The sequence below is a fragment of the Lepisma saccharinum genome, chromosome 19 (genome assembly GCF_977018435.1).
Source record: "Lepisma saccharinum chromosome 19, izLepSacc3.1, whole genome shotgun sequence".
In the NCBI taxonomy this organism is placed as follows: domain Eukaryota; kingdom Metazoa; phylum Arthropoda; class Insecta; order Zygentoma; family Lepismatidae; genus Lepisma; species Lepisma saccharinum.
This window is the reverse complement of record NC_139247.1, coordinates 63793191-63816511: the sequence shown is the minus strand read 5'-3', so window position 1 is coordinate 63816511 and position 23321 is coordinate 63793191. Positions and strand designations below refer to the sequence as shown.

At 39.1% G+C, this 23321-nt stretch overlaps 1 protein-coding gene across 1 annotated transcript in view; it reads left to right on the top strand.

Annotated features, from left to right (window-relative positions):
- Window positions 1–23321, top strand: part of LOC146002897 (neurotrimin-like) — a 437362-nt gene that overhangs the window by 280733 nt on the left and 133308 nt on the right. The window contains exons 4-5 of the mRNA XM_083140978.1: window positions 14353–14521; window positions 20932–21954. Of these exons, the coding sequence (XP_082997104.1) occupies window positions 14353–14521; window positions 20932–21035 (273 nt within the window). The 3' untranslated portion in view covers window positions 21036–21954. The remainder of the gene's footprint in view (window positions 1–14352; window positions 14522–20931; window positions 21955–23321) is intronic.

Genomic DNA, 23321 nt, shown 5'->3' with positions numbered 1-23321 from the left:
AAAGTCCCTTTTTACTTGCAACAACAAAAACGAGATGCATGATAACTAGCAGCGTATCTAGAATTTCATGAGCATCTAATTCTCTTAAAATGCAGGCAGAAATTTAAATTTTTAATAATTACAATTTTACGTATTTTACAAATTAGCAAAACTCGCGTATTGAATGTTGAAACGCTAAAAATTTTAAATGAAGTAAATTTTATCTGCAATATTGCTGAAGGTAATAAAAGGGCGTATTTTTAATTGGATTGTTATTTTTTTTATTATAATTTATTCTGGCTAAGAATACCAAAAATGAGAATTGTCTGTTCGTACATAAACTGGAATTTTATTGTGAAAGCTTATTAAAATTTAGAATGAAATATTAAATGAATGTTGCTACAACTAAATTGTTAAATAAACGTGTATAATTCAATGTGATCCTTTTCATTGGTGTGAGTCACGATTGGCGACGGAACTGATATATAAGGTTTGTTGTATAACTTACCGAATTTTTGGAAGGGTAAAGAAGGGTGCGGATATACACACGCATTATTCAAACTGTTGTTATTGTGGGAAATATTACGTATACGTATCGGTCAACCCCGTAACAAGTAAAAATTGTAATTGCGGTTCCTCGATTTTTATTTTGTCCACGCTAAACATACCTCTGCGCGCATTGGTCACTTCTTCATGCTTCCATTTTTAGGGACATCGAGGAACGGCGTTACAAGTTGTTGTGCCGCGGCCCGGTACCAGACCCTGTCGTATATATTACCCGAGGTGGGACTTTTGCTGCCGAGCAGGCAACCACCTGGAAATATGGCCTTTCCTTCTGGTTTCGACTGCGATAACAGGAAATACTTTCTAGGCAATGTCGTTGGGCGGTGCGTTGCTTCCAGCTTTCAAATTTGGAAGTTGACGGACAGGCACTGATGTGCCGTACACTATAAGTTTACGTCTACATGCGTTGTCTACACATTTTCAACTATATTGATCCCTAACGAACTGACAAGAACAACGTTTCTCTTCTCTTCCATCATCAACTATGAAAGAAGATAAATCGTATGCAAGAAAAACAACAAATGGCAGTCGTGAGGCAAAATTTGTCTCTTTCCCGTAAAACAGGAGAATATTTTTTACGTTAGGTTTTTCCTGGGTGAGAAATTGTTCGAATTTGCAACGAAGAGTATGAAAGGTTCTTCTCACACATTACCAACTGATACACAGTATAATTTTGTTTTAATTCCACAGCGCCCTTTGCTAAGTCATCACCTTTCGCCATGTTGTTTACATAGATTACGTCGTCTACGTAGAATGACTAACGTTGTTTACGCGTAGACGCACACAGGTAGAGGGAGATTTTTTTCATAACATCTTTGGCTGGTATGCATTTGAAGCTTCGGAACGAGTCACATCTCTCGAAGCAGCCAATCAACGAAGCGAGCCGCTGACGTCATCTCAACCCAGAACCTATCGCTAAGCCCCCTGCTCAGGCTCCACACGCCCACTAGGCTCGCTGGACAGACTCGCGTTGTCCGCTGGAGATGTTCCGAAAGTAATTCGACTCTACCACGGTCAATTTATTTTGCACAGCAATTTTCACTAACAAGGGCAGTGAAGTGAAATGAGTGTCCGAAATGGAACATGACAATGCAAATCAGCACTTAGCAAATTGACTTAATGATTCAGGGTAGCGGAAACTGGAGATACCATTAGATCGAGCCGTTGTCAACTAATTTAAACTAACTTTGTTAACAAGCCGAGACATAATAGAACCAATACTCTCTATGACCATGACATAGTTTATGTAATAATATTAAATTTCAACCGTACATATTAGCCAACGCATATAGTTTTTTTAAAAAATAGACCGGTATTACTAGTAAAATTTTAGTGATCGAGTATCGACTTTTTTTTTTAAAAAAAAAAACTAATTTTCCGGGCTGCGGGCTCACCACTGATCTAGGCAGTGGCGTATCCGGGGTTTTCGAAAGGAGGGGGTAACCAGGCACATTTCTAGAAATACATTTCGGAGGTGATCCGAACCAAGTGTCTCAGGAATAATAATAATGTTTAAACTAAAATAATTATATTAAATCTAATTAATACTAATTACAATCTAACTAACTCCCTAGCCTTCTTAAACCCGAAGGTTCATGGCTGCAGCAACACAGGCCTTCCATCTGTCCCTATCTTGTGCAAGATCTATTTACTCTTTTCCATCCCTACAGATTTCCTTTAGGTCCATCTCAACGTTGTCCCTCCATCTTCGTCTTGGTCTTCCTACTGGCCTCTTACCATCAGGTTTCCCAACAAGAATCCTGTGAACTCTTCTTTCCTCTCCCATTCGTGCCACATGGCCTGCCCACCTAAGTCTTCTTGATTTAATTATTCTGATAATATCTGGACATGAATACAAATTATGTAGTTCTAAATTATGTAACTTTCTCCACTCACCTGTCTCCTCATCCCTTTTAGGTCCAAAGATTTTCCTAAGGATCTTATTTTCAAATACTCTCAATTTATGTTCCTCTTTCAATGTAAGGGACAAAGTTTCACATCCATATAATACTACAGGCAAAATTACGGTTATGTATATTTTAACTTTTAGTTTCTTAGATATTAAACGAGAAGACAAAAGTTTATGAAGAGAGAAGTAACATGCATTTCCTGAATTAAGCCTACTTTTTATTTCCTCTTTAATATAATTTTCATTTGTTAATATTACTCCTAAGTATTTGAATTTGGAAACTGGTTCAAACGAGTTGTTATCAATAATTAGATTTTGATTATTACCTAACACTTGGTTTCGGCCTGAAACCATATATTTAGTTTTCTCTTTGTTAACTTCCAAACCTATCTCTTTAGCAGTTTTGAAAAATATTTTAGCATTATTCTTAATTGTATTCACATCATCCCCCAGTAAGTCTACATCATCTGCATATCCTAACAACTGAGTCACACCATTTAATTTTAGCCCTTCTTTAGTTTCTTTTACCTTCCTAACAGCATATTCTAAGGCAAAATTAAAGAGCAATGGAGATAATGCATCTCCTTGTTTTAACCCATCATGAATTGTAAATTTGTCAGACATATTAATACCCACAAGAATTTTACTTTCTGTTTCACTGGTGTATATTTTTATCATACTGACAAGCTTCTTAGGTATTCCAAACTCAACTAATATATTATACAATTTATCTCTTTTGACCGAATCATATGCTTTTTTGAAATCAATGAATAGCTGATGGACATTTTGATTATATTCCCACTTTTTTTCAAGTGTCTGTCTGATGTGAAAAATTTGATCTGTAGTTGATCTGTTACGTTTAAATCCACATTGATAATCACCTATAATTTCATTAGCATATTGCGTTAGTCATGTTAAAAGAATGTTAGATAATTTTTTGTATGTTGTTGAGAGTAGAGAAATTCCACGGTAATTATTGCAGTTCATTTTATCACCTTTTTTAAACACAGGAACAATTATGGATTCCTACCACTGTTGAGGGATTTCTTCTTTATTCCATATTAAACAAATTAATTTATGAATTTGACATATTAATGAATTTCCACCATATTTAATTAACTCAGCTGGTATTAAATCAATGCCAGGTGCTTTGTTATTCTTTAGCCTTTTAATAGCATCTTTAACTTCAGTCAAGTTAGGTTCTGGAACTAAAGGTTCTGCTGTGTGGACTTCATTTACTTCTGATTTATCTCCTACATGAACATTTAAAAGGTCATTAAAGTAGTTCTTCCATCTATTTAGAATATCGTTTGGGTCAGCTAGAAAATCACCATCTTTATCTATTATCAAGTTTACTTTAGGTTGCCACCCCTTTCTAAATTCATTTACACCTTTATATAAATCTCTGATATTTTTATACTATACTAATATATACTAATTACAATACATAAATTAATATTATTATTACACAAATAGGTAAAAAGACTGTATAAAAATAGAGATATAGCAGAGCATATTCATTACGTAGCTTATATACCTGTATTTAAAATCGGAATAATGTTCATAAAAACAAGTGCCCTGGAAATGAAATTAATGTCAAATAGATGAATAATTGAATATTTATCGAATAACAAAAATGATGTTACATGTGGTTGGAGAAAGTAAGTTTCTGATTAATATTTTATGCATATTGAGTAGTAGTGTACATAAATGAAATCTTCTTCGTAATGTCATTCAAAGCTATATGATCCCAATATAATCCTTGCCTTCTAGAAAGTTCAGAGGAAATTAATAACTAGAGCCCGGAAGTTTGACAAAATGCCTCTTTTTATCTACTGCATATATTGATAAAATTTTTCCGGATATACGTTTCTTATGTTGTTTCGAATGTTTTGGAAGACTTTTCATTTTGCCTATTTTGCCTATTTGGGACCCCACTGCCTGTTTTTAATTATAATGCCTTTTTTTGCCTTTTTCAATGAAATTTGACATTTTTTTAAAAAAATGTATATATAAATTATTTTTCTCTGAAAAAACGTTGTTGGCATTTATTTGTCTTCCGTTTATTATGTGAATAATTTTCGCCTTATTTAAGTAATATTGAACTCACGCATGTTTCAACATTGCTGAAGGAAAAAAGTGTGAGAAAAAAGTATTTCATGCTGAGTCAGGATATTGTCTTTCGGTTAACATTTCTTGTGCATGATTGACTGCTGAAGTGGACAGGTTGATTTCGAACACAAAAAAAATATTTCTGAAATCTCCCTCTCGAACCCGAAAATTTCAGGAAGTTGCGATTGAGCTTAGTTTACCTCAGCAACCAGTCTTGACGAGATAGGGAACCTGGATATCAGCAGCTATATATTATGCTAACAACCTTCAAAAAATCAGTGAGGTGATCGATGCTCTTCCAGAAAATGAAGCGGCTTCAATTCGTGAAGTGAAAAAACTCCTGTGCTATTCAAGTTTATTTTTGCACATTATGGTGCATTGCCAGAGACAATTACAATTATAGCATCCATGAAAATCTTCGAGGAATCTATGCAGCAGATGATGGAAGTGCCAGGAGAAAAGGAGTCAGCTGTTGCGGAAAAGTGCTAACGGGTAGTGAGTGCAAATGAGGACTTGAAACAATTGAAAACAATTTGTGATATTCTAAAAGGTGAAAATGCTGTTACCAAAATGAGTCCAGCTACATTAGCTTGTTATATGTATGCTCCAATAACTTCTGTTGAAGTAGAAAGATCATTTTCTATTATGAAAAACATTCTCTCTGACAGACGACTATCAATGAATGTTGAGAACTTAAAAAGCACCTTGTAGTTATGTGCAATCAAGACGGAGAAAATTGAAATGCTCTTCCCAATTTAGATTTTAACATTTTGCCAGAAATTATAGATAAAAGTAAGCGACTTCTAAATGTGCCTTTTTTCGGTTTATTTTGCCTTTTTTCATTTTTAGTGCCTATTTACCTCATTATAAATGCCTTTTTGCCTGCCTATTTTAACGAAAATAAATGCCTGAACTTCCGGGCTCTATTAATAACCATCGATTATGCAACAAATGCTTATATTTTCATTACTTAATTTTAGTACTTGGTAAGTCTTTCGGGGGGGGTGGTCCGGACCTCCTGGGCCCCCAAATACGTCATTGGGAGTTACGTATACTTTTTTGAATAGTCAGCCCGCATTTTGCCATCTTTTCTGTCTCGGGTTCGAATCCCGGCCTGGACATGGATGTTTGTGAGTCTTCATTCATCACATCCTCACTCATCCCCATCTTCGCAAATTAGCCAAAAGTGACACAAAGCGAAGTAAAATTAAGCAAATCAATCAATCAACAAGTCATCTTTCTTCTGGTTTTGACTTTCGGGGAGAAACTTGGCCAAAGGGAGGAGGGCATGACCCCCACCAACCTCCCCATCATGAGCACGTCATTGTTTACAGGAACCCTGAATTCTTGAACGCGAAATAACAGCGCCACAGTTGGAGAAAGTCGAAATCATTAGGATTTCTCCGCTTTCAAGCGGGCTTTTATAATACCAGGAACACTTCATTTGCCGCCGGAACTCCCGAAAGGCAATACAAATGCGACATAATTGCGCCACGTGATAATGAACGCGACGCTATTCCGCCGGTCGGTCACAGAGAGCACAACTGGCTGCGAAGGAAGGTGAAGGCCTCCGGCGTGGAATAACGCCCGGTCGAATCCGAAAAGACGTATTAGAGGGCTCCAGGGGAGGGGGCGCAGGGGGTAAAAGCTCCGGAAGGAACTAAGTGATTAATTGCAAGCAGCTGCTGAACATTTCTCGTCGCCGTGTTCCTCTCCTGGCCCAGTCCTGAGGACCAATTTGCTCCTGCATTGTTTCTTGAGAGGAGAGCCACCTGGGACCTACCATGTTTCTTTCTCTCCCCCTCCCCTAAAACCCTTCCCCATTTCTACGTTCCACACTTCGCCCTCGGTATCCTTCTTCGGTTTTAATTCTTCAAGAGTTGGGAAAGTTCTCCGAAATCGAATGCCCCTTCCGCACAGGCTCAGGGAAAGGTAAGGGGAGAAAGATTTCAGCTCGTTGAGTCTCATAATCTAATTCCCATTGCCGTTAACCAATGGGACACGATTTCTTTTTGCGCTTTTTTCTTATTTCCCGTCCCTTTTCTGTCACCTTTCGCGAACCAGCGATAAGGGTGTGCGATAATTAAAAGAAATCGATGGAAACCTTGACTCCAGTCCTGAATCAGAAGTCCTGGGTTCGACTCTCGATGCTCGAAGTCACTTGACTAAACAACCTCACTTCCATGTAGTTCGTAGTACGCCTTTGTAACTTAAGACTTATATGCCACCGTGGCGTCTGGTTTTAATTTGATATTTGTTATTTAGCGCAGCTCTTCTGTAACTTTTGGCTAATCGCGACGACGAGGATGAGTGATATGATGATATTGATGTAGGGACACTATTAAGAGAGATTTATTTCAACATAGTTCAGTACACATATATGTTACATATTTCGAAATTGTCTTCTTTATCTAATAACATAAATGAACAGCATAAATGAAGGGGGGAACCCCCGACGTAGGCCCGCCTCCACCCGCATACATTCGAGGGTATGCGCTTAATGTCCTGGTGCCTTTAAATAAACCAGGACGTTAGTTGCTCTGAATCTAAACGGTCATTTTTCTCTTTTCTTTTCTGTTTTTTTTTTTCAAAATATACAATAATAATAAAAACATGGAATTATAATATTGCTTGTGAGATTTTTTTCACATTTGAATTTATGCTAACCCATTCTGGGAGCCAGAACGGTAATTATAATTAATTTGGTCAATATAAGAATATGATTAATCATTGGTTAGTTAATAGAGTTAATTTTCATTAGTATTATATAATTAAATAGAAGTTAGTAAAAAGATGTAGGTGAGGAATTAGTAATAATGAGTTATTTATATGCTTCTTTATATTATTAATATTTTCGATTCGTGAATTAGTTATGGGAGAATTGAATATCTTGCGTATGTACATTGAAATGTGCGATATATGTTAAGCATGATAATGACGATGAGAAAAATTCAAATGCTTTGGTTTCTGTTAAGTTTTCTATTCTGGTAAACGAAAACAGATTTGGTATAGTGCATTTCCACAGGTAAATTTTAGTGAAAGTTACTAAAATTCACCATTAGGTATTGTGTTTTCCTTAAACACGCGAAGACGTTCCCCTCTCGATTTTGGGTGCCAGAACAGGGCCCAATTGCCCGGCTGCAACAAGCTCACCTACGTATTTGAGACAGGCGACAGTTGTTCGCTGCTCATTAAGGTTTTTTAACCTCTTGTAATTCCACCGCTGTCGCGTGTAGTGATATGCTCGGAACACTATGCTGATAGGAATTCCGCGTCAGCATTCTTTCTCGGGGGAGAGATGAGTGCAGCCGTACAAATGCAACGCCCGCGTGTAGAATGTGGCTGCCGCAGCTATGGGAGTTTCTCGCAGCTTTAGCTAGTCTTATAAGTGCGCTGGAAAATAAATAAGATGCTAGTTACATATTATATGGAAATGAATCTGTTACAATTAGTTCATTAATGATAAGTACGTGTATAAAAGTTAAGATGTAGAAATTAAAATATGATTTCCTGTATTTGATTTTTAATTCTTTTATATAGGAAGAAAGAAACATGCTACGTTAGTATTTATAATGAGACTGTAATTAAGGGTAAGTCCTAGGTAAATAGGGTCCACTCCTAAGGGAACCCTGAATTTGTTTTGTGAAAAATGGAAATGAAGAGGAAAGGAAACGAAATGAAAACATGACCTACCTGTATTTGTTTGAAAAGAAATTACATCACAAAAGGTGTTGGAAATGACCTCCACCAACTTGTAAACACAGTTGAACACGATGTTGCAAGTTTGTGAATGTAGCAGTCAGAACCTCGGATGTCACTGCATGGATTTCACGGCGAATGTTTTCCCGTAGCTCATCGAGGGTGCGTGGTTTGTTCTTGAAGACCTTTCCTTTAAGGTTACCCCATAGGAAAAAGTCAGGTGGGGTCAAATCCGGTGACCTTGGGGGCCACAATCCTTTGGAAATGACTCTGTTAGAGAAAAACGATTCCACCTCAGCCATGCTCACTCCCGAGGTGTGTGACGTTGCACCGTCTTGTTGGTACCGTCCGAGTGTCAGTTTGACAATAAACACGCGCTATTCAAGCGAATACCGATACATTGTTAAAAACACAATGACAAAGTCGCATCAAGCCACTTCCTCCGCTTACGCTTCACTGAAACACGGCGACTCACTGAACCTGCCTGTTGACCCACTTCTTCAGTCTTTACGACGCACGGTGTTGCTACGAAAACTTTCTCATGCACTGAACTGCAATCTGTCCAAATTTGATACCATTCGGTGAAATACTTACCCAATGACGTGACAATTTAAAGGATTCCCTTTCTAGTGGGACACGCGTTAGTTATCTTTGTAGGGACAGTAACAAAGAACACCCATGTCGAAACCCCTGCGTTGTGTTAACCACTGAGCCACGTAGGTCGACCTCTGGCGTCAGAATCCACGGTTAGTATTATCCTCTCTGAGCTTGTGTGTTTTCCTGTATTTGTCCCTCTATGTGCTGAGTGCCCAGTTACAACACCAGCTTTAAACATGGAAAAAGAGATTTTAACACGTTCTCAGAGACACGTGCTGATTTTAGTTACTTAGAATATGATAGGTGCAAATAACGCAAGTGTTTGACGCTCCAAAAAAAATCACATCATTCAAACACGTAGTGATTCGGACTGTAGCTACCGCCTTTGTATGAGCATAAACTGTATTTCAAGAAAATGAGGGGATAGAATATCCAGATAAGATAATAAATAAAATCATCCAGAAGCTGCGGGGTTGGTTTCAAAAGCAGTAATCTGTGACCTATTTCCGCGGGGACATTTTTTGTGTAAGTGAAGCAAGATACACATCTGTGTACTAGAATTAGAAAATTGCAGCCCTGTGCCTCATTCAGCTTTTATATTACAGAGCTGAACGTTTAAGCGTTGACTGCTGCACGACAATGCCCCGACGCACACGCTTGACGTTGCGAGGCATTGTGCTCCATCTAACGTACTCGCCAGATCTTGCATCATCAGAATAAATTTTATTTCCTTCCCTGAAGTAATTTCTTCGGGACTTTCACTACTCTCACGGCACTCATCGCTGTCATGGTTGAAAAACTAAAATCACGACTACTGCATTGACGGTATCCGTCATCTGATGCATTAACGGGCCGACCTGTGTTACAGATTCACGAATTCAGAGTTGGAATCACTGCCTGGGCATTGATATTCTTCATCAATTTCATCGCATCATGCTCATCTTCGCGTTTAGCAAAAAGTGGCAGAGATGTAGTAAAGTAAATCATTGAATCCATCAGTGCAAAACCTGTGTCAGGAATCAACAGCATAGAACCACTGCAAGTAGGTTATAGCTACTAGTTATTGAACAACCCTCGTATAATGTGCATGTAAAATGTGTCATGAAAACGGAATAAGTTTAGCAATTCTTAAAGTACGCCGTAAAGCACGAAATAACCAGGGGGGGAGGTACCAACAGTTGAAAACCCTCATAGTTCAATTCGTTGACAAGATATCTACAGGAAGCAGCTTTGGATCATATCTCCTCACTGCAGAAATCCAGACGCGTCAGACGTCGATGATTCACGAACTGACGTCACCATTAATTAGTTCCTAGCTTGTATTTGGTTTCTGCCAATATATATACCAGTTCTACAAGAGGACTATTTTGCATTGTGTATAGATAAGAGGACGTGTTTGCCTTTGCTTAACAGTGCTGTGTAAACTGCAACAATGAGGCCGGTCATACAGCCAGTGTGTAAACAAATTCATTAAGTTCATAGTGCAGGTGCGTGTTTGTGTGTGTGTGTGTGTGTACTTGCGGCATTGTTTACATTTACGGGATGAGGAACGTTGCAATTTTTAATTGGGTAATTATTGTTAATTAAGGAATCAGGTTAAAATGTGGCAGGTGGCGAGGAGCTTGTTTCTGCTCTCTCGTGCAGGTACTGCAAATTGTTTTTGTGTGTTGGAACTGTTGTTTTGTTATTGTTGGGTTCTCGCGTGGCTGAATGGTCAGCGTTGTTGGCACAGAATTTTGTTTAGGTGGTCGAGGGTGCGATAGAATATTTTCGGGGGTCTTTGTGCAGTTCTTCCTCTTTCTGTCACTCTCTTTCTTTCAGTATGCTTTCTCTCTCTTGCGCCCTCTACGATTATGTAGTGTTAGTGTTGCCTTATAATTAGGAATCATGAGGTATCTTTGTTTCTTGTTCGCTTGTTTTACTTTCCAAATCTTTATCTCTATTTTACTTTGTTTCTGTATCTTACACTTTCTGTGTACATTTATTTGTTTCATAACTTCTCTCTCTCTCTGTTATTCTCCCTTTCTCCTCTCTCTCTTTTCTATATATTTCTCCTCTCTCTCTTCCTTTCTTACTCTATCACTAATTCTCTCTATGTATCTTTCTCTTCCTCTCTGTCACTCTCTGTTATTCTCCCTTCCCCTCTCTTTCTCTTCATTTGTTACTAATTCACTGATTCTCTTTTTCTATCTCATTCTCCTCTCTCTCTCTCTTCCTTTCTTACTCTATCACTAATTCTTTCTATGTATCTTTCTCTTCTCTTTCTCTCTGTCACTCTCTGTTATTCTCCCTTCCCCTCTCTCTCTTCCTTTGTTACTAATTCACTGATTCTCTTTTTTCTATCTCTTTCTCTTCATTTGTTACTCATTCACTAATTCCCTTCCTCTCCCTCTCTATCTCCTTTCCTTTCTTACTATATCACTAATTCTCTCTCTGTATCTTCCTCTCTCTGACTCTTCTTCTCTTTCGCTATCTCTTCTGCTGTATCTTTCTTTATTGTTTGCTTTTTATTCCTTCTCCTCTTCTCTCTTACTTTCTTCCCCATGTTGCTGTATCCCTATCACTTTCTTTCACTATTCTTTGGTTTTCTCACGGTCTCTACAAGGGGTCTCGGGTTCGATACCCGGTGGACTTAGGATCCCCATACCGATTAGCCCTTCTGTGCATAAAGTGGAATTAGAACTCAAAGTTCTTCTTTGTCTCAGAAAGAAATGAGGCCGAGCGCGTTAAGTGATCGACTTTCGATCTCGCCACCAAACGTTCCGGGTTCGAGTCTAGGTCTGGACATGGATGTTCTTTGTGAGTGTCTTTTTATCATTCTCATCGTTGCGATTAGCAAAACGAAGCAGAAAACCGACGATCTGTAACAAACATACGAATATAAAGCTGTTCAGAGTTGTACCTTATCAATGATTGACTGAATTGGTTTATTTTACGTTGCTTTTCTGCCACTTTCGGCCAAGATGAGGATGAGTGATATGATGGACTTGGTGAAGGGACATCCACTAAGGACACCCATGCCGAACCGGTATTCGAACCCAGGACCTCTAGTGTCGTAACATGCTGTGCTAACAAATCCGCTATGGAAGTCGGTTGTAGTTCGTGTAAATGAAAGGAAGGTCCCACAGAAATTATGACGCAAGTTAACGTAACCTAACAATTTCTAACCTACAATTCCGCTTAGAATAATGCATGTGTGGTTAGTTTAGGAGGGCCACGTTTAGAGCTCTAAGCATTTAGTTTTGGCGTTTGGTGCAAGCTGGGTGTGGCCCGTACCAATAGTTTCTCTCCCAAAACCCAACACACAATCTAAAAAGTTTGCATAAGAGTGACATTATCGCTTCAATTTTCTGAGCGTACGTATTAAAAAGATTGGGTTGGATTGATTTGGTGTTGTAAGTCCACTTTATGCACAGTACGGCTAATCCGGACTGAACATACAGCTTAATGTGGGATCCGAACCACTATGTGTCTCCACCGGGAATCGAACCCGGGACCCCTTGATTACAAGGCTACGACGCTACCACTGCACCATCGGGGAGGTCTATTACAAAGAAAACGCATACAAAACCTTTAGGGACCTTAAACTTTGTGCCCCCTTCAGCCAAGGGGTGAGGAAGCTCAAGATTCGCCCCTGAACATGAAAGTTTGTAGCTGTCGTGCGATGACACTCTGTGTGTGCGTGCGTCAAATGCCACGGTGAGACTAAATACCCAAAATGGATGCTCGAGTTGCAAATACTTCAGTCATGTGATACGGCGTTGCAAGTGCGGACTCCCGACAAGAACTCGGGCATTAAACTTACAAAGGAATGCCGGTTGGTAGTGACGTGGCATTCGTGGAAGTTTTCCCAGAGTTCGTGGCACTCGGCGTACACATTTCTCAGATTATGCGTCATCAGGAGTAGCTGCATTGGCCTCCGGGGTTGTCCGGGAGCTGGCTTCTTGGACAAACAGTCTCCTCTGGTTTAGGTGATGTTGTGCACAAACCATCATTCTCCAGTGAGGCTCTCCATATTCGATTCCCGATTCAAAAATTCACAACACTTATTTTGATGTTCCATGGTAATGCAGGCATGTCACAGCAGTGGTGTATTCTCAAAATTTCATATCTTTATCGCAAAAATCCTTATCTATCGAATTCATTTATTATACCTCATCCAGAGTAATTAGAAATAATAGAAATGAAACACCATAAAAAATAACTTCTAATTTTCCTGCAATTTCTATATTTTCATAAGTTTTGCTTTTTACCTTGGGCCTTTTTTCTCTTCATGTGTAGCAGCACTGTCTCTTCCAAGCGCGGTACAGAAAGCGTGTTCTGCCGCCAACGATGTTTGGATCGGTGGAACTGACCACCCAGGCCGCCAAATTTATCAATATCGTCAGTATTAAAAGTTAATTTTAAGTGTTAATCGCGACGATGAGGATGAGTGATGGTATGATGAAATTAATGAAGGAACACTCACAAAGATCATCCATGACGAGGCCTGGATTCCAATCCTGTCGTAGCGCGCTGTGCTAACTACCGCACCATGGAAGTCGTCACTTGTGAGAGAAGTTGACATTTTGGTGCCTTGACAACGGGTCACCCCTTACACTCCGCATATATACATACATACAGGGTCATGCAAAATTCCCTCCGTGGTTTCGAACTTTTATAGCACACGAACTATAACAGATACAGGTAAAGAGACACACAATCTTGAAAGCAAGTTCCTGCCGCCCACGTCCCAACATATCACGATGAAGCAAGCTACTGCATGCGTGATTCTTTCTTGTAGTTTGTGCTAAATCACGTGGGAAAAGGGGCACAAACAATCGATCAAATTTGATGTAACTAAGTAACAAAAAATCACATTTAGCGAAATCGAAGACTCAGAACACTTTGTGTTCACTACTCCACGCCATATTTGCGTTAACTGAGTTACACTGCCACCTAGCGGCTAAATCTACAATTACCTGATGGGGCATGTTACGACTGCAAACTTGGAGAGATTCTCTATGTACTGATATGCATTGTTTTGCTGAATGTGTTATAATTCTTTCACTATGAACGTTACAAACTCGAGAGTGACTTATGGATCACTCTGTACATTGAAATCATCGTCAGTGACAGGTTTACTACATAGAGACGCTTTTGTTCATCAGATTTGCTCTCTTTAGCCAAAGGTGGAAGAAACTAAACATTGTGACCAATTCGTCATACACACCAGAAATTTACAGGCTTTGTGCCCTTGTAATCGCATTTAACTGTATTTATGGGCCTTCCCTGTACCTGAGCACCTTTGTAGGTTGGAACAGCCTACAAAGCTTAAATTAAGGAAAATCCACTTGAATTAAACGTCCTCTTTTCCCCACTTCTAAGCTGCGAAAAAAAATATTTTGTCATATTTTTCACTTGCACTTTCTTCGTGTTCTCTTGTTTTTTTTGTAACAGAAAAAATATAGTCTCTGTGCCATGTTTTAATACCATTAATTTCTCTTTTACAGATTATCAGTTACGATTCGGCGCGCGGCGGAGTTAGCGTCATCACTGAGAAGGGAGAGACAACTACAAGCTTTTTGCTCATTCAAAAAGCAAAGCCGTCGGATTCCGGAAAATACACGTGTAATCCATCCAATGCAAAACCGAAGAGCATTAGGGTACACGTGTTAAATGGTAAGTGGTCACAGAGCTTTTTTTAAAATCTGACTCTCTCTCTAGGTCCCCCCCTCTCTTTCTGCTTTCTCTCTCTACTGTGTGTTTAATTCTTTCCTCTCCCTGATAAACTCCTCTCTCTTTCGCTCTCTTCCAGGCATTCTCGTCTCCTCTCTTTTAATCTCTTTTTCTTTTTCTGTCTTAATATCGTCTTTCGCTCTTTTCCCTTCTGCTTCTCTCTTTTTCTTTTCCTCAATTCTTTCTCTCTCTCTTCTCTTCCCTCTCTCTATCTCTTTCTATAAGTTTGCTTTCTCTATCGTTTCTTTCTCTCTCCCTCTGAAAATAAATGGTCACACTATAATTTACTCTTCTCTTGTCTTATCTCTCCCTTTTCGTTTTCTTCTCTTCTTGCCCGCTCTCACTTTTGTGCGAGGGTGAGTGTGTACCCTCTCTCTGTCTCTCCCTTAGTCTGATTTCTCTCTCTCTCTCCTTCCTTCTTTTTCATTTCTCTCCCCCTCTCTGTCTGTGCATGGATATTTCTCACTTATTTCTCCTCACAAGCCTTCTTCCTTTCTTTTCTATTTCTTTATCTTTCCCCTCTCATTATCTGCCTCTTTTCTCTTTCATTCCTCCCTCTCCTCCCCCCTCTCTCTGTGCTTGTGTGTGTGTATGTGTGTGAGCACCATCACTTCCGGTAGACACTACTGCTGTATTCATAGCTGCACAGGCTATGATATTTCTGATATCTCCATTTAAAGATCGTTCATGAACGCTTCACTTCATCCGTTTCACCTAACCATCATTCATCCTCATTGTCGCGATTAGCCTAAAAAGGGCGGAAAAGCGACACAAGCTAAGAAACTACAAGATAACCTGCTTCGTACAGCCAATCCCAAGCACTCCGAAGTAACCGAATTAAAATTAACTTCCCAACATGCAACGATTTTTCTTCTTTCTTCGAACAATCACGACCTAAAGTTTTACTCCCACAACATCTGTCTAATTTTAGCTGCGATAAATTCTACATTGTCTTCGTCTTCCTCAACATTTCCCTTACTTTATAATTGAACATCCAATCTTGTGTCCCACAATGAATAACCCATGAAGTCTGTTAAGACAGGCGGCATGCTGCTTTCCCTTTATGAAGCAGCGGAACGTCTGCTGGATATTTAGAATTCTGGAGATATTTCGGACTGACTCGAGATCATCTGCAAGATACTTAGAGTAATATCCCAACATTACAAGCATGACATCTGGTAGTAAGATGGCGCTTGTGCTTCCAGAGGCAATTGGAAGCTTTCAGACAGAAGTTTTTATTGTGTTTGTTGCAAATATTAGCAGTTCGGGTTAGATGCTGTGACGCAACGAAAACGATAAGAATATTCTGGAGTTTTGGAATTTTCTTATCGGCTTCAACAGAATTTCAGCTGTTGTTCCCACAACATATTTACACTGCTATGACCAAGTGATTGTTCGTTTGTGTTTGTATGGATGCATTTTTAGATTGTAATTATTGGTATATATCTATTATAAGATAGTGATTAGCAGGGAACATACATGTCCAACATATATATATAGCCCCAATCCCACGCACTCACTCACTAATATAAATATTCTCCATGAAGGAAGCCCCGAAGGCAAAAAATGCTTCATTACGACCACACAAGAAATTGTTTAAAAACACCGCGAAAATTTTAAAGAATCACTCGCTTACTGTTATGCTTTAATCTTAATGACAAACTGAAACACACATCAAGAGTGAAACTTAAAAATTAATATATATTTTAACTTATAACAAGGTGTATTTACATTTTTAACACATAAAAACAGACACATAACAAACTCCATAATATTTGCTATGCACAGACATTTACAATTTGTCATAGCTGCCAGTACACCATACATAATAGTACGATATATCTGAAATGCAATGTTATGATAATATATATAGCAACGTCCGTTTCAAGAGGTTAAAAATCCGACTTTTTTATTATACTTTATCCTCGAGATCATAAATACGCAGATGATTCAATTGCAAGTTAAAAAACGTGTACCAAACAATAGTGCCATCTACATCAGAGCATTCAGTACAGAGATTACATAAACGATTATGTGCAACTTAATACTCAATACAAAACTAACCCCATCGTGTTTGTTGTAATGAAATGTTAAGAGATATAACACTGTTTGCCTTGTTTGTTGTTGACCATGGAAACGGACGTTGCTAGGGTACTTACCGAAAGATTATATTCCCCCAGGAAAAAATATGGTAAGTAAGTGATATTTTATTTCTTGTATTTCAAAATATAATCCTCAGAATTTATTAGAAAGACTAGGTAGGAATTTGCGTATAACGACCGGAATTTAATTATTGTTCAATTATGTTTAAAAATGTAAAAATTACACAAAAAGTTAATATTGCTTTTTAAATTTGCTTTTGCTATTAAATTCGTGTATATAAAACATCTAACGAACTATTTTTAAACGGACAGTACTTACCTAATTTATTAATATTATAGTCAGTAATATTTTGAGTATTTGTATAATATGAGGGCACGTACACACATAATGTTACGATCAAAAGTTTTCAAATAGCGTTCTCACGTGGCACTCAGAGGTCACATCGAAAGTGTCAGAGTTTTCATCTTAAATCTAAATGCTTAAATCAAGTTATTTTGTATTATCATTGCCTCGTAAGCTCGAAAAATGATATTTCTACGTATCTTTTAGCACATATTTTAGTTATTTTCACATATTATTTTCACATTTTCAAACATTTTGCACATTCCATATTCATGTTACTGCTACATGTTCTATTTTTGTCTTAAACATGAAAGATTTTCCGTTCATCTCCATTCTGTTCGTTTTATACTCTCTGCTTATTATAATTCGACAACAGACAATGCATCTGTTATTCTAATAACTTGTCAACAATAGGGAATGCAATCGCAAGCTTTCAATAATACCGAAGGCAAACATAAACTTTCAGGGTGAAATCCATTGCAATTTTAAACATTATTCTATTACTTAATGCGATATTGAACGCAGTTGTAGTCAATTTATATCTGCATTTGGTTACAACAGGACGATATGCTCGTTTCAGCACTTGAAGGAAAGTTTTACAATCAACTTTGTTTAACTCTATCTCTGTTGCTGTATCTTTCTTCCTTGTTTGCCTCTTTTTCTGTTTCTGTATTGCTATCACTTTCTATATTTTTATTTATCTCTGCAGCTCATGCTCTCCCATATTCTCAAGATCACTCGTGTGGGCTATTTGCTGTAGATATTTTACTGATGGGCTAAAGCCTCTCCTTGCTCCCCGATGACAACGTCTATGCACTTACCTTCTTATCCTATCTATCCTAAACGTACGGCCATGAAATTAGGCGGGTGGCAAAAGTTCGCGCTGTTGCCACGTCGGAGTACAACCCCGTGTGTTTGGAGGTTTAAGAGAATAAAACATCTCATTGTAGAGTTGGTCTTTGTAATCTATGTGCTACAAACTGACAGTATTTGCTCGAATGATCAGGGATAATACAAAAGGGCCCCCAAGAGAGGTTGGTCTGACGCTTGAACTAGGCAACGCAGCCCGGTTGACGTTGCAACACTGTGCGCGGGAACCAGCGACTTTTGTCCCGCCCTCGCTTTGCTTTTCCCATATGTGGCAACAGCGCAATTCTGCCCAGCCGCCTAGTTATGGCCGTGCGTTTTAAAAAAATATATTAAGTCAGGAAAACAACAAAATCGGCTTAACCAAAAACTCATTGAGAAAGTCTTTGGCAAGTTTGTCGAAAATCTTTTTCGTTGTAGAAGTCCCGAGATTAACCGATTTTTCAAGTCTTAGACAAACCTTTTTGACACCCCACTCCATTGTTGCATTCAACCAATCACCTGACTTACAGCAACTTAACCGCATCTCCAATGTCTACCTGTATTACTCGCACGATTTCTGAACACGCTTATAGTTTGTGAATATATCCACAGAAAGAGGTGACACCAGATAACATAGCTTTATGCCTTCCTGTTAGAGTAAAATGACAGCCTTCACTTTTAAAAAGTTCAGACGTTATTGTCACCAGTTCTATCTCCATTCTACCTTCTTCCATCTTCCTCTTTGCCTTTTTCCCACCTTCTTTTCTCGAAGCGTTCGACATAGATGTAATAAAACCGTTTTTAAGACCCCGTGAGGCACCGGCCTTGAGCCAGGCCCGACACCCTGCGGCGTGGAAATAAAAAGGTGATATTCGATCCTGGATGTCGTATAGGTGTGTCTATATACGGTCCCCTCGCTTCGAGGGATAAACTATCAAATTTATTTTATCCTGCCTTGCTTCTTTACTTTTTTTTTTATGTTTCAAAAAACGAGGGGGAAAAATTGCTGCACATTTGTTGTCAGCTTTCTTTTATCTATTGCGGATATTTTCGCAAGATAGGATTTTTTTGCAGAGTTTTGGGTGACTGTGATTGCACGTACTAAATGGGTTAGTTTTATCGTACTTTTGGTGGTGGACATCTAAGTTTGCAGAATGAACGATAGATGGCAGTAGATGATAAGTAGTTTTAATTTGGGATTGTGTTTTGTTATTTTGCCTTGCTCTCAGTTATATATTAGTAAAATAATATTTCTGTACATCGTTTGTATTACAAGTGTAACTTAAAATAATAGTCATTCAGATGTTTGCTGTAGAAAATGATAGATTTTGTAGATATCTTTGTTACTTGTGTATGGTAATATAATATGGTAATATGGTATAATAACCCCGTCTACTTTGCTACACTTTTTCACTCCTACTCTTATTTTCTCTTGCGTGTGTGTGTGTGGATGTGTGTGGGCACCATGATTAGGTATGCTTGGCTGTAGCCATATTGCGACACTGACTCGTATTTCGTATGCATTTGCCTGATGTTATTTTCAAAGTAAAGGTGTGGTGCTTGGTATTGACGTGTAGACATGGTGTTTGATGTATCAATAATGACAATCATCTACAGGGTGTGGTCAAAAGTGAGGAGCGGACTAAATAGTTTACAAACTGCGTACGGGTTTGATCTAAAGTCAAATGGTATCAATGTTGGGTGAGGGGGAAACGTTATGACGTGGTTGCAGTCGTCGTCCGCCATCTTATCGGCGGCCATATTGGATCCAACTTTGTTATTTCAAATGGCAACATGGTCATGTGATATATCAAATTACACCCTCTTTCAACAAGGAATCGAATGGTGCAGGTTATTTTACGGTGTTGCACTTATGAAAGATATTAGGGTCGGTTTGGAACTCTGGGGGCTGTTCCATGCACACCGTGTAACACCACAACAAACACATGCATAGCGAGGGAGAACAGCTGTGAACCACAAAACAACAGACAATCACCATCACGGAACATGTTCAACATGGCCACCGTTCTCTTCTAAGCACTTCCGCAAAGGTTTAACCCAATAGTCGTGCACCCTACGAAGCACGTCAGGTGATATTTGTGCACATGCCTCAAAGATTCTCCTTTTTAGGTGAGCAACACCATTAATTTTACACTGGTACACAATAGCCTTCAAATGCCCTCATTTTTATCTGTATCGCCTGACGTGCTTCGGTGGCCATGTGGAACATGTTCTGTGATGGTGATTGTCTGTTGTTTTGTTGTTCACAGCTGTTTTCCCTCGCTATGCATGTGTTTGTTGTGATGTTACACGGTGTGTATTGAACAGCGCGCAGAGTTCAAAACCGACCCTAATATCTTTCCTAAGTGCAGCACCGTTACAGTTATCTTAAAATGACCTGCACCATTCGATTCCTTGTTAAGATAGGGTGTAATTTGATATATTACATGACAAGGTTGGATCCAATATATCCGCCGCCAAGATGGCGGACGACGACTGCAACCACGTCATAACGTTTCCCCCTCACCCAACATTGATACCATTTGACTTTAGATCAAACCCGTACGCAGTTTGTAAAATATATAGCCGGGTCCTGACTTTTGGCCACACCCTGTGTTTCATTTTCACACTGTGTATTGGTAAGATAGACTACATAAACTACATAGATATGGTGACTATGTTCACCTAAGTTTTAATTTCACTGCATGTTTCACTTCACGATCCAGGGCCCACTGCCACCGACATGTTACGGTTACACGTATACTACTGGGCTTCGAGTATATACCGCTCGTCTTGCCTGTTCGAGCGTAATTCACTCGAGCGGAGAAGCCCTCGATTTCGTACGCTATCTAGGGTCGTCTGTGCGAACTATTTGGCGCTCGAGCGAAATGCTCTCCCTGCTTCACTCTAGTACCTACCCTACATTTTTTTTATTATTGGCGTTTCCTTTTGTACTATTTTCCGTGTCTCACCCTGTACTTCTAATACGGTTAGACACAACTATCTGTATTTCATTGTTGATTGAATTACATAATTAATACCAGCTTTATGTATTTCAGGCGAGCATCCTGCAGCTATGCAGCATGGGAGCCAGGCGCATCGGGGATCATCTCATCTCTACTGTTTGATATTTTGCGTGTGCTTGTTACTCCTCAGCCCCTAACACGTAGTGGCAATATTTTCTCAGACCATTCCGTATGATAACAAATGAAACCATATTATTCTTTTTTCTATATTTTTTTGGGTTTCTTGAATCCCAGAGATTATTGTTCAACAAACAATAAGACGGCCACAGTGTGGGAGGGGGAAGTGCGTTCTCATGTGTGCGTGTGTGATCACTATTCCATACGTGGAGATTTTGATACGAGTGGGTAATAAGAGCACTCATAATTTGTGTGGATGGACGTGTGTGTTTATGTACTCCTGGGTGAGCTTCACGATGTGTACATACATATAATTGCGCGTGCGTGACTCAGAAAAAACTTCAAACATAGTAGATAAGAAAGAATTCTTTATATACATACATATATATATAAGTAAATAGAAACACACATGCATATATATGTATCATTTGCCTTTTATTCCCCCGCTAAGAGATTAATAAAAAAAATATCACCTCTAAATGTTAGCTGTGGCGAAAAAGTTACAGAAAGGTGCTTGAATGAAGAGGATGTGTGTGGATTTTAGACACATCAACGGACCAATGTATCATGAGAGGTCAATGAGATGCTATGATTAGAACTGAACATAGAAGCTAAGCGTTCTTCTCAGGAGAGGCCTCTGAGCAGTTAGGCCTACCTGGGAGACTTATGATCTAGTCATCTTTTATTATTTGTGGGTCACACTTGTTATTCTATGGACATAATGTGAAAAGGTGAAGTACTCTCTGTAAGACTGAAATGTCTTCAAGGAGTGAGGAGCAGAGATACGCTGGGAGGAAGAGTGTGAGCCGGTGTGTGTGTGTGTTTGAAGTGAATGCGACTGTACCACAAACAATTCAAAGGACCAATTGAACTATGGCTAGGAGAGCATTTCGTGAACATCCCAACTTGCCAGCAAAATATGGTCGACAACAGCAGCAGGTAAGTTCGATTCAGTTCTATTTTGTCTTCAATTCGTGAAATTTATGTAGTGGATATGATCAGTTTGAATGCTGACCAAATAACCTTTCCATAATGGTAAACCACAGAAGGTTCAAGATATGAGAGAAGTAGTGAGTGCATTGATCATAGTGGCCGATGTTGAATTGCATGTTACCTACATGACAACGTCAGTCTTATTGATTTGTAGAAAGTAAATGCATTCTGTTTCAGGAAATTTTTTAAAAAAGTGCTCCCCTGTGCTTAGCACCACGCCATGCAGGCGTATGGGGGTGTGGGGGTAACGCCCCACACTTTCTTGATCCGGTCGTGGGTGGGGGTGATGTGATCAGCATCACGCCCCTGACCGCCTTTACCCCGCAGGTTTTCCCCCAGGTACCCATGTCATTCGACGCTGGGTGGGCGCCGGGGCCGCTTCCAACGTTAGAAAAGTTCCCGGATTTGAACCGGCCGGGGATCGAACCCGGGATCTTTAACATGGTAGTCAGACGCGTTACCGACTGAGCCACCGCGGCCACGGTTTCAGGAAATGTTGTGCATATTTTCACAAGGAATGTTTCAGTTTTTCATAATTGAAAACAAAGTAATCACTACCTTACTTCTTCGATAAGACTTGTGCTTCCTGCCGACTTCTTTGGCGGAGTGGTTACCACAGCATGCTACAACGTCAAAGGTGCCAGCCTGGGTGTCTTTTGTGATTTCCTCTTCGTGAATTTTGTCACATCATCACTCATTCTCATCTCCGCGATTAGCCAAAAGTGGCAGAAACGTGACGTACAATAAATCAAATCAAATTATCTTTACTTCCTGTAACGCTAGTGTGAGAATACTAACATTACTAGCTGCACATTTCTGCAGGTTTCCCTGCTGCTTGAACAAGTTTAAGCAAGTTTATGCAAATCTCGCACAATACCGAGATATGCTTGGCTATAGGCATGCAGGGTTTTTATAATATCCGAGTTTCTTAATGAAATTTATGCGTTTCTTTTGTCACAAGGACACCAATCTGATTTTAGATAGAAAAGTTTATGAAGGAACAATCAGAATATCAAAATACACAAACTTCATGTGGTTATTTGAAGAAGGTAAATTCAAGAGTAGAATAAAGATCATTATTGGACTTGCAATTAACATGTAAAACATGCTAACCGGGAGTAAATCTTTTTTTTTTTTTTTTGCAAGATTTCAATACTACATGTTGATGATCTTCAAGCAGTTGGAATCCCTTACTGAAATGAAACTGCTGATAAATCGAGTTCATACAAAGTACAGTTCGCACCATAAAAATTCCATACCTACATATTTTAGTGTGTTGTTTCGTTGCTTCTGCGGAATGTTCAAAATAGTAT